At 35.1% G+C, this 12,339-nt stretch overlaps 1 protein-coding gene across 1 annotated transcript; it reads right to left on the minus strand.

Annotated features, from left to right (window-relative positions):
* Positions 1-3,561: 3,561 nt before the first annotated feature.
* LOC119083548 lies at positions 3,562-11,835 on the minus strand. The gene is made up of 3 exons (XM_037193267.1): positions 11,599-11,835; positions 3,896-4,381; positions 3,562-3,834 (listed from the first exon to the last, which is right to left on the minus strand). Exons 1-3 carry the CDS (start codon positions 11,833-11,835, stop codon positions 3,562-3,564), a joined length of 996 nt encoding a protein of 331 aa, XP_037049162.1.
* Positions 11,836-12,339: the final 504 nt, after the last annotated feature.

The following is a 12,339-nucleotide window of genomic DNA, read 5'->3' on the forward strand; positions in this document are numbered from 1 at the left end:
GCTACCTGGTGCCAGTAATGTAAGTCAAATTGAAGTTAGAAAATTTCTATCAAACTGGTTGTTGGAGTATAAAGTCAATCGCACCCCTGCGAACGCATTGCTACTATTTTTGAAGAAAATTTTTCCGAGGCTTCCTGTCGACACACGAACACTTATGAATACACCAAAGAGCAGGGAGGTGATAAATGTTTCTCCTGGAAAATACGTTCATTTGGGATTAAAGAAATCAATTGACTTGCTCTTGGGTACAATCAATGTCGACAATTTGCCTAATGATATCAAGCTAACATTCAACATCGATGGACTTCCAATCGCGAAGAGCAGTAAAGTCGGCTTCTGGTTGATTCTAGGAAGAATCGAAAATATTGGGTCATTGCGGAAACACATCTTTCTTGTGGGAGCGTACCATGGTTATGAAAAGCCGAATTGTTTTAATACATTCCTGGAAGCATTCGTGAAAGAACTTAACGAAATGACTCATCAATACGTTCATCGAGGTAGGCAGCTGAATGTAGAGGTACATTCAGTTATATGCGATGCTCCAGCATTAGCCAACGTTAAATACGTGAAGAATCATAACGGCTTTTACGGTTGTACGAAATGTGTGCAGAGAGGTGTACGTATAAACAATCGAACAACATTCCTTCTGAACAATTGTACACTCAGAACTGATAAGAACTTCAGAGACCGTGATTACTCTGAACACCACAAAGGGTACCCAATTTTTCAATCTGTGGAAGGAGTAGACATGGTTAAGGATTTCCCACTGGACCCTCTGCACTTAGTTTATTTGGGAGTAATGAAAAGATTTTTACGAATATGGATATACGACGAAGACGGAAATCAGATTGATTCAACCTCTGTAGAAATTATTTCAAACAAACTTATCAAAATTGGAACAGCACAGCCGTCTGAATTTCAACGAAAGTGTCGATCTTTGTCCGATATTGGCTATTACAAAGGTCACGAATATCGAACGTTTTTACTATATTCCGGTCCAGTAGTCCTGAAGCACATGCTACCACCGGAAAAATATAACCACTTCTTGCTACTACATGTTGCCATTACGATATTGAACAACAGCAAGTTGTGTCAAACACTAAATTTGCTAGCAGAGCATCTACTAAAAGAATTCATCAATGGAGTCGTTGAATTGTACAATCCACATCACGTGGTGTATTGTGTGCATAATTTGTTGCATCTTCCGGCAGACGTCAAGAAATATGGCAATCTAAATGAATACGCAGCTTTTCCATTTGAAAGCTACATGTTCCAAATAAAAAGAATCATCAAAAAACATAATTTACAGCTGGCTGAACTTTGCAATCGAATGGAGGAACGAAACATTCATGAATTTATCGACATAAAGGCTGAACCCAGCTTTCCATTGTTCAAGAAAAAAGCAATTGTCGAAGGAAAGAGAGTTTTCCGCGAGGTTCAACTGAATGGATTTCGGCTAAACAACAAAAATGGAAATAACTGGTTTTTGACAGAAAAACTAGAAATTGTTCGTTTTGAATATGTGGAAGAAGCACTGAATGGCTTGTGGTGGATCTATGGGTTCAAAACGACAAACAAAACAGATTTTTATGCAATACCGGTTCGATCGTCAAAATTGTATATCTACAAATCATTCACAGAAGAAGAGCCAGGAAAGCTATTTTTACTAACAGATGTGTGGAAGAAAATGTTCCGAATGGATTTTGAGCCGAATTATGACGTGTTTATCCCTTTGAGTCATTGTGACTAATCAACAATTACAAAACTTATGGAAGGGAATGACTGCACTTAAATTAAAATGAAATGACGACATGAAACTCTACGTACCGTTCATCTGTTTCGATTTTGCATTTCACCGTTTCACGATCCATAAATTTTGAAGTTCTGCTTATTGTCATTGTCGTCCATCTGTTATAAATACGGTTTTTACTGATAATGGCACCGCACATGTTTGTCACATAAATATCAGCTTGCTAAAATCGAAATTATAAAAAAAACACTTTTCTATAGAGCACTTGTAATTCACAAGGTCTACGTTTTTGCGTCAAAACCGGTGGATGGTTTAAGTTTGTTGTTGGTTAGGTTTGTTACGTTGGTATGGCTGTTGTGTATGTTACCACAAATTGTGACAATCAGATGACTCATTTAGTGGAATGAGACTTGAAAGTTTACGCACATTACGACAACTAAGTAAAAATATCTTGAAATTGCCAAGAGTGTGTGCCAAGGTGTAAAATAAAAAATCAAAACCGGTGGCGATCCATGTACTTTTCCATGTAATGTCCACCAACACTGTGCACCACCATTTTCATGCAAGGAAACGCGTTGAAATGTATTTTCGGTTCACTTAAAATTCAAATTTTAGGCGCACTTACGGCGTGAATTGTAAGACGAAAAAGGTATTCACAGTCGAGGTATTTACAACAAAAATCACATGAGACATTAAAAAATATTCTGGTTGGTTGCGCAATTTTCGACTCTAAATTGTCGAGCAACTAGAAATTTGAGGCAAGTTATAAGTTCGACAAATTATGATGAATACTCAGAGAATTCTTATTGTACAATGCTATTATTGTTACATTCTTCTTGCTTTCAATTTTCTTTTCGTTGTAAATCTAATTCCATGAGCTGTTATTGATATATTGACACGTATGGACATATACTGTTACGTATCGAAACGAACTTATACGTTTCGCCACGAGCTGCGACGTATTGAAACGTACTTATATGCAAGGTTCTGAAAGAACAGGTTAAGACACTTTCGAGTTGATCACGAAGGCGGTGTGATCAAAATTTTCCTGTAGCGCCAACTAGGTTTGGAAAATTTTAAATGACGATTTCAATTTGACAAAAATATTTTGTTTTTAAGTTGACTTTTCAAACAACAGACATGTCTGAATTGTCAAGATTTGAGTTTCACCCGCCTTCGTAACTGTCTTAGCCTGCTCTTTCAGAACCTTGCTTATATGTTTCGACACGAGACGTACTGGTACAGTTCCGCTGGGTTCCTCCACTTTGTCTATGTTTAATAATTATTTCGCCTGGGTATAAAGCTACTGTCGACATTCGTAATATACTGACATTTTACAATCAAAATCAAAAACAAAACACTTGCGTTAGATCAGATTAAATTTCGTAGATTCGAATGTTGTGTGCAATACTATTTCACTCGAATGTTTTTCATTCTTATTATTAGAACAGTGTTGAACAGTTTTCATGCCGAAAGAAAATATGTAAACGGTTCAGCTGCTCATTACATATAGAATTGCAAAGAATGTCCGCAAATTTTGTGGTAATTCCCCATTTGTTCGTAACACTCTTTTCTCATAATTTAGGCCCACAGATAAAAAGTTGTGAATTTGTCTTAAGTGTCCTCCATTGCAGAACTTAGATAGAGCAGCGGGAGCAATCAAACACTTTAGGCCAACATTAAAAGGTTCAATCCCTGACCAAAACACCAAAACCGCAAGCAAAACATATAAACAGTTGAGGCACAAAAATTCTTTTTCTTATTCATTTGTTCTGGCTATACCAAAAACATAAAATTATTCAATAGAAATTTCATTTATCGATGACTGTGATCATTTGCTTGGTAAATGTGAAGGAATTAGGGAAATAACTCGGGCTTTCATTTTTTACCTTTTCCCAAAATTCCAAAACAAATTTAGTTACTTCCCCGCTGGTCAGCGCAAAATTGTTGTCAACGTGTTCGTTGATGCCATCCCAAACGATTGACATTGGTGAAACAATCGGTGGCCAAGTGATGCACTTGATGTCCGGACGCATTCGAAACCAAGAACGAACGTCCTCTGATTTTGTTACATCGTTGGATTCCTTTTACACAAAAGTGAACAAATTGTGAAAACAACCAATTTTGACGAAGATTTTGAATTACTTGAATGTATGTGACATCACGGTTTTGCATTAGGAACGGCAACACAATATCGTTAAGTATTTTGATGTAGTGGGCCTCGCTCAATAATCCATTGGTTGCCGATATATCGAGGGGACCAAGGTGCGTCCCTGCCACCCAGACACTCACGCATCGCACCACCCCATACTTCGAAAAAAGAACCTTGTTCCAGTCAAGTTCAAAGTTAGCTCGAGCAAAATTGAAATGCTCGTCTTTAATTTTTTTGAGACCATCTCTTGCAACGGTGAAGAAATCAGGCCCTAACATCTTCCAGAAATTGATTATCAGCGACTTAGCTTGAAGCGAACATAATGGCCTATGGCTTTTCAAGCGTATCTTCATATCGCTCCATGGTAAGGAAATGGGGAAAGCCACTTCACAGTTCGAAGGCCAGGTGATGTACTGAATCTCGGGATGTTTCTTAAACCACGATCGGACGATTTCTGACGTAGTTATCTCGTTCCATTCCTTATACAAAGATACAATATTGGGAAAAGCACAATATACCGGGCAATTCAAATGTTTTAGGACGAGTCAGTAGGCTTGGCAGAACGTATGAAAAAGTTCGCATCCATTTTTATGTCATAAAAATGTCATTAAAAGTCTAAACTTTTAAAGTTGTCACCGAGTGACATCAATTTCATTTAATTACTCCGAGTTCGATTCATCCAAATGTAAAACAGTGACGATTTGGCTGTACTATAAAAATTCAACAATTGCACTTGATCGTTGCAATGTCCTTGGCCTCACAGTCATGCCGATCAAAATGTAAACAAATGATTGCACTACGGTGACTCACATTGATGAAGGGATTCGATGCATGATTAGATGGCAACACAAATTTCGTCACATGAACACGGATGGATATTTCACAGCACCATGTTTCGACGACAACCAAAATTTGAAACGTAAACAGATGATTGCACTACGGTGACTCACATTGATGAAGGGATTCGATGCATGATTAGATGGCAACACAAATTTCGTCACATGAACACGGATGGATATTTCACAGCACCTGTTTCGACGACAACAAAAATTTTAAACGTAAACAAATGATTGCACTACGGTGACTCACATTGATGAAGGGATTCGATGCATGATTGGATGGCAACACAAATTTCGTCACATGAAGACGGATGGATATTTCACAGCACCTTCGACGACAACAAAAATTTGAAACGTAAACAAATGATTGCACTACGGTGACTCACATTGATGAAGGGATTCGATGCATGATTAGATGGCAACACAAATTTCGTCACATGAAGACGGATGGATATTTCACAGCACCTTCGACGACAACAAAAATTTGAAACGTAAACAAATGATTGCACTACGGTGACTCACATTGATGAAGGGATTCGATGCATGATTGGATGGCAACACAAATTTCGTCACATGAACACGGATGGATATTTCACAGCACCTGTTTCGACGACAACAAAAATTTGAAACGTAAACAGATGATTGCACTACGGTGACTCACATTGATGAAGGGATTCGATGCATGATTAGATGGCAACACAAATTTCGTCACATGAACACGGATGGATATTTCACAGCACCTGTTTCGACGACAACAAAAATTTGAAACGTAAACAGATGATTGCACTACGGTGACTCACATTGATGAAGGGATTCGATGCATGATTAGATGGCAACACAAATTTCGTCACATGAACACGGATGGATATTCACAGTGCCTGTTTCGACGACAACAAAAATTTGAAACGTAAACAAATGATTGCACTACGGTGACAAATTTCGTGACATGAACACGAATGGATATTGTACGGCACCTGTTTTGACGACAAATAAATAAATAAAATGTCAAATTATTTGTTCACTTTTTATTAATTGCTGAATCTGTCCCGTATTTTGTAAATATGAAAAAATAACGCCGTAATGGAGCTTTTGATTGACTGCAACAATTTTACTGAAGGTTTCTGACTTATGAAAAGGCTGCTATGATTAACAAAATTTAACTGGTCAAAACTTTTCGGAGAAATGTTACGATTTCCCCCTTTTTACAAATCATAATTAGGCCTGGTTATTGTTGCAACATTTATAAATGAAGATGGTTAAACGAAATACGCGATTTATTAGATCGAAATAGCTGAGGTAATTCAAATAGTTGGCTCCAAACAAATTCTCAAGTGTTTTAAAATTTGTTTGAGTCGTATTAGCATTTCCTTTTTAAGTTTCTGAAATTTCGAATCGAAAAGCCACAGAATTTCTTTCCGATTTTAGTCAATTTCCGGAAACTCACACTTCTTTCACCGAAAATGCGCTACACGGATGCTGAAAGAAACACATTGGTGTGGTTAGTAATTGACGACAAACTGAGTTTCCGAGAGGCTGCTCAACGGTTCCACCAACAATATCCCAATCGGTCGATTCCTAGTCCTAATACAGTGCGTGAAATTGTTCGAAAAATACGAACGACGGGTAGTGTAACTAATCGACCCAAATCAGGAAGGCCAAGATCAGCCACTGATGAGAAAAGTGAGGTAATGGTTTTAGCGAGCGTGGAGCTAGAACGTCAGCAAAGTATAAGGGTACGGTTTGATGTCGTTCGTCATATGCAGTAGTGGCATTGACGTTGTATTTTTTAGGAAATTTCATATGAGACGGGTATCAGCATGACCTCTGTTGGTAGAATTTTGCACCGTCACAAATTTCACCCGTATGGCGTAACACTGAACCAACAACTTTCCGAAGAAGATTTTGAGAAGAGGTTGGACTTCTGCGAAAAGATGGAAGATTTAATTCGAAACGACGAATTCGCCAAGAAAATTTGTTTCTCCGACGAGTCGAATTTTCATCTTACCGGCTATGTAAACAGGCACAATATGAGATATTGGTGTCAAGAAAATCCGCACGAACATCGCGATGAACATACACAAAGACCATTGAAAACTATGGTGTGGGCAGGCATTTTGGGATCCAGAATTATTGGTCCATTTTTTATTGAAGGAAATTTAAACGGCGAGATGTATTTGGATCTTCTGATAAATTCCATTGTACCGGCTATCGAAGAAGCTGCAGAGGACCAAAACATAGATTTTGACGAAGTCTACTTCCAGCAAGATGGGGCTCCAGCGCATTATGCGAGAATTGTTAAAAATTATTTAAACGAGAAATTCCCTAACCGCTGGATTGGAAGAGGTGGACCACTGCTTTGGCCACCTCGCTCCCCTGATTTAACTCCACTCGATTTCTTCTTGTGGGGTTTTTTGAAGGATCGCGTATTCCGAACGAAGCCGGCTAGCCTAGATGAAATGAAAGATCGCATCATTGAAAATTGTCTAGTCCCGGATGAGGCGATGTTTTTGCGAGTACTAGAATCTTTCAAGACGAGATTGTTTTATTGCATGGAAGAAGACGGAAAACAATTCGAGCATTTGATGTAATTTGTCGTGGTTGTTATTTTCTTTTCGTTTTCGTTTAGTAAATTCTGCTTTTTTCGTCAATATCTGCCTCTTTCAATTAAACAAACTTACGATAGTGCAGACAGAAGTTTAACACGACTATTTCACACAAATTTCATTGAAAATTGAAACAAATTTCGATGAAACTTGACACAAATTTCGATGAAACTTGTCACAAATTTCATTTAAAATTGACACAAATTTCAATGAAAATTGACACAAATTTAATGGAAAATTGACACAAATTTCTGTGAAATTTGACACAAATTTAATTGAAAATTGACACAAATTTCAATGAAACTTGACACAAATTTCATTGAAAGTCGACACAAATTTCGGTGAAACTTGACACAAATTTCATTAAAACTTGTCACAAATTTCAATAAAACTTGTCACAAATTTCAATGAAAATTGACACAAATTTCAGTGAAAATTGACAGAAATTTCATTGAAACTTAACACAAATTTCATTGAAACTTGACATAAATTTCAATGAAAATTGACACAAATTTAATGGAAAATTGACACAAATTTAATGGAAAATTGATACAAATTTCAATGAAAATTGACACAAATTTCAATGAAAATTGACACAAATTTCAATGAAAATTGACACAAATTTCAATGAAAATTGTCACAAATTTCATTGAAAATTGACACAAATTTCATTTAAACTTGACACAAATTTCATGGAAACTTAACACAAATTTCATGGAAAATTGACAAAAATTTCATGGAAACTTGTCACAAATTTCGGTGAAACTTAACACAAATTTCATTGAAAATTGATACAAATTTCATGGAAAATTGACACAAATTTAATGGAAAATTGATATAAATTTCATGGAAAATTGACACAAATTTCAATGAAAATTGCCCCAAATTTCAATGAAAATTGACCCAAATTTCATTGAAAATTGATACAAATTTCATTGAAAATTGATACAAATTTCATTGAAACTTGACACAAATTTCATGGCAAATTGACATAAATTTCATGGCAAATTGACATAAATTTCATGGAAAATTGACACAAATTTCATGGAAAATTGACACAAATTTCATTGAAAATTGACACAAATTTAATGGAAAATTGACACAAATTTCATGGAAAATTGACACAAATTTCATGGAAAATTGACACAAATTTCATGGAAACTTGTCACAAATTTCGGTGAAACTTGTCACAAATTTCGGTGAAACTTAACACAAATTTCATTGAAAATTGATACAAATTTCATGGAAAATTGACACAAATTTAATGGAAAATTGATATAAATTTCATGGAAAATTGACACAAATTTAATGGAAAATTGACACAAATTTCATGGAAAATTGACACAAATTTCATGGAAAATTGACACAAATTTCATTGAAAATTGACACAAATTTAATGGAAAATTGACACAAATTTCATGGAAAATTGACACAAATTTCATGGAAAATTGACACAAATTTCATTGAAACTTCACACAAATTTCATTTAAAATTGACACAAATTTCATTGAAAATTGACACAAATTTCATGGAAAATTGACACAAATTTCATGGAAAATTGGCACAAATTTCATGGAAAATTGACACAAATTTCATGGAAAATTGACACAAATTTCATTGAAACTTCACACAAATTTCAGGGAAAATTGTCACAAATTTCATTTAAAATTGACACAAATTTCATTGAAAATTGACACAAATTTAATGGAAAATTGACACAAATTTCATGGAAAATTGACACAAATTTCATGGAAAATTGACACAAATTTCATGGAAAATTGACACAAATTTCATTGAAACTTCACACAAATTTCAGGGAAAATTGTCACAAATTTCATTGAAAATTGACACAAATTTCAATGAAAATTGTCACAAATTTCATTGAAAATTGACACAAATTTCATTTAAACTTGACACAAATTTCATGGAAAATTGACATAAATTTCATGGAAAATTGACACAAATTTAATGGAAAATTGACACAAATTTCATGGAAACTTGTCACAAATTTCATTGAAACTTCACACAAATTTCAGGGAAAATTGTCACAAATTTCATTGAAAATTGACACAAATTTCATGGAAAATTGACATAAATTTAATGGAAAATTGACACAAATTTCATGGAAAATTGACACAAATTTCATTGAAACTTCACACAAATTTCAGGGAAAATTGTCACAAATTTCATTGAAAATTGACACAAATTTCATGAAAAATTGATACAAATTTCATGTAAAATTGACACAAATTTCAATGAAAATTGACCCAAATTTCAATGAAAATTGATACAAATTTCATTGAAAATTGATACAAATTTCATTGAAACTTGACACAAATTTCATGGCAAATTGACATAAATTTCATGGAAAATTGACATAAATTTCATGGAAAATTGACACAAATTTCATGAAAATTGACACAAATTTCATTGAAACTTCACGCAAATTTCAGGGAAAATTGTCACAAATTTCATTGAAAATTGACACAAATTTCATGGAAAATTGATACAAATTTCATGTAAAATTGACACAAATTTCAATGAAAATTGACCCAAATTTCAATGAAAATTGATACAAATTTCATTGAAAATTGATACAAATTTCATTGAAACTTGACACAAATTTCATGGCAAATTGACATAAATTTCATGGAAAATTGACACAAATTTCATGGAAAATTGACACAAATTTCATTGAAAATTGACACAAATTTAATGGAAAATTGACACAAATTTCATGGAAAATTGGCACAAATTTCAAGTTGACACAAGTTTCGTTGAAAATTGACACAAATTTCATTGAAACACCTAAAAAAGTAAGAAAAGTTATTGAACAATTGAAACCGCAGTTGCCCTCGATATTGTTTTCTTCGATTAAAGAAAATTGAAAATGAAGAAGCACACACCGTGTTTTTCTACTCGAAAACAGAGTTTGATAAGTTCGAATATACCTTCGACGAGTCGTACAGCTTTATCGAAACCGTCTACGATAAGCACCTCCTTGTCTAAGCCGCTGAAGAAGAAAACTGAAACGACATCGACATTGCCTTCGCTAGATGAGGTTAAAGCAGGATCTAGCAACGATAACTGGGAAGCATTGAAAGTTGAAATAGTAGAACTGAAGGCTGAACTTAATGCTACAAAACAAGAAGTCCGAACGGCCAAAGATAATTGCAAAGCATTGAAGGCTGAAGTAGCAGAAATTAAGGCTGAAGTAGCAGAAATTAAGGCTGAACTTGCTACTGCAAAACAACACCAAGCAGATTTGAAAGTGAAACCGAAAACTACTGCGGATCAATTGCAAGTTTCAGAAGCAGCGAATTTACAAATGGGAGCTCAACCGGGAGAACAAGCCGAGATTGAAAGCCGAAAGGGTATTCTTGATGAGGCCTTGCAGAGCGCCTTCGTCGAGCTACCTTATGATACGGTTGAACAATTGAAAATTTTTACGAATGATTTGAAGGCACCAAAAGCGTACAATTACTTGGTAAGTGATATTCTCGTTCTTGCAGAAGCAGATGAGCCTCTTTCTAAAATCCCACTGAGGCCTTGATTTTACTCAGTCTTCAACTATGTTTAATTCGTAACTTAATTAATCGTAAAAAAGGAAATGTGTGAGCACAATCTCATCTCAAACAAATGCTCGGTCACAGGTTTGTTTTGGTATTTACAGAAATCCCGCCTTGAGTTTATTGGTGGAAGCGGAGTTCATGAATGTATTGTGGCTGTATTGAATACTCTTATGACTCCAAATCTTCAAGGACAAATTTCCTTGACTGGAAAAGGAACGGCGAAACCGTCATTGAAATTTGAATTCAAGACAGTTTACAATTTAATACACGAGGTCGTTCAAGTCAACAACAAGGACTACAAACGGGTCACAGGCGATGAAGTCATCGGGAAATTGCTCCGCAGTCGCTAATCGTTTAATTTGAAAGAATTTGACATTTTAAAATCAAAATTGTTTAGATTTTTATGCTCATTTCACTGTTGTGAGTTTGGAATGACAAAATAAACCAGAATACTTACCACAATTTCCACAATTTTTACTTTTTCAAGAAATTGCTGCCACTAAAATGTTTGCGATGTGTTTACACTTTTCACTTGACAACTCAAATAAATTTTTTGTTGACAGATCATATGCGTTTTAAGGCAGCCATGACAAGTGGCTGCGTACATGTGTTTTTCAAATTGTACTGCAAAAAGCGTCCTAAAACATTTGAATTGCCCGGTATAAATGATTACTGGTCCTACTTGCAGAAATATTGCATCCTTGTTTCCCACAAAATACGGCAGTACAATTTTTTTCAGAACTTTCAAATAATCCATCTCGTAATAGACGTCTTCCGAAAACCAAACATTGAATGCTCCGGACGGTGATACGGCCACCCATATGTTTAGTTCTTGAAATTTACCGAACTTCAAGACCAATACGTTGCTCCAGTTAAGTTTATGATGTTGATGAGCAAATGATAAATAATTCGATTCCATTTTTAAGAACGAACAGCCGAAATGTTCAAAAACCAATCAGCAGACAAAATGTTAAGTTTTACTTCAAAGCAAACTATTTTCGCTCCATTAATGTCTCAAAGGCAACTGGGTGATTCAGTCTAGAATTCAAGCCAGGGTCTAACTTGATCTAATTTAGTCCAGAATTCTATCGAGCCAGACTCTAATTTGATTTAAATTTACTCAGAATTCTATCAAGCCATAGTCTAATTTGATTTAAATTTAGTTCAGACTTCTACCAAACCAGAGTCTCGTTTGATTTAAATTTAGTCCAAAATTCTATCAAGCCAATGTCTAGTTTGATTTAAATTTGGTCCAGAATTCTATCAAGCCAATGTCTAGTTTGATTTAAATTTGGTCCAGAATTCTATCAAGCCAGTGTCTAGTTTGATTTAAATTTGGTCCAGAATTCTATCAAGCCAGTGTCTAGTTTGATTTAAGTTTAGTTCAGAATTCTATCAATCCAGGGTCTAGTTTCATTTAAAT

This window comes from Bradysia coprophila, unplaced genomic scaffold (assembly GCF_014529535.1).
Source record: "Bradysia coprophila strain Holo2 unplaced genomic scaffold, BU_Bcop_v1 contig_692, whole genome shotgun sequence".
Taxonomy (NCBI): domain Eukaryota; kingdom Metazoa; phylum Arthropoda; class Insecta; order Diptera; family Sciaridae; genus Bradysia; species Bradysia coprophila.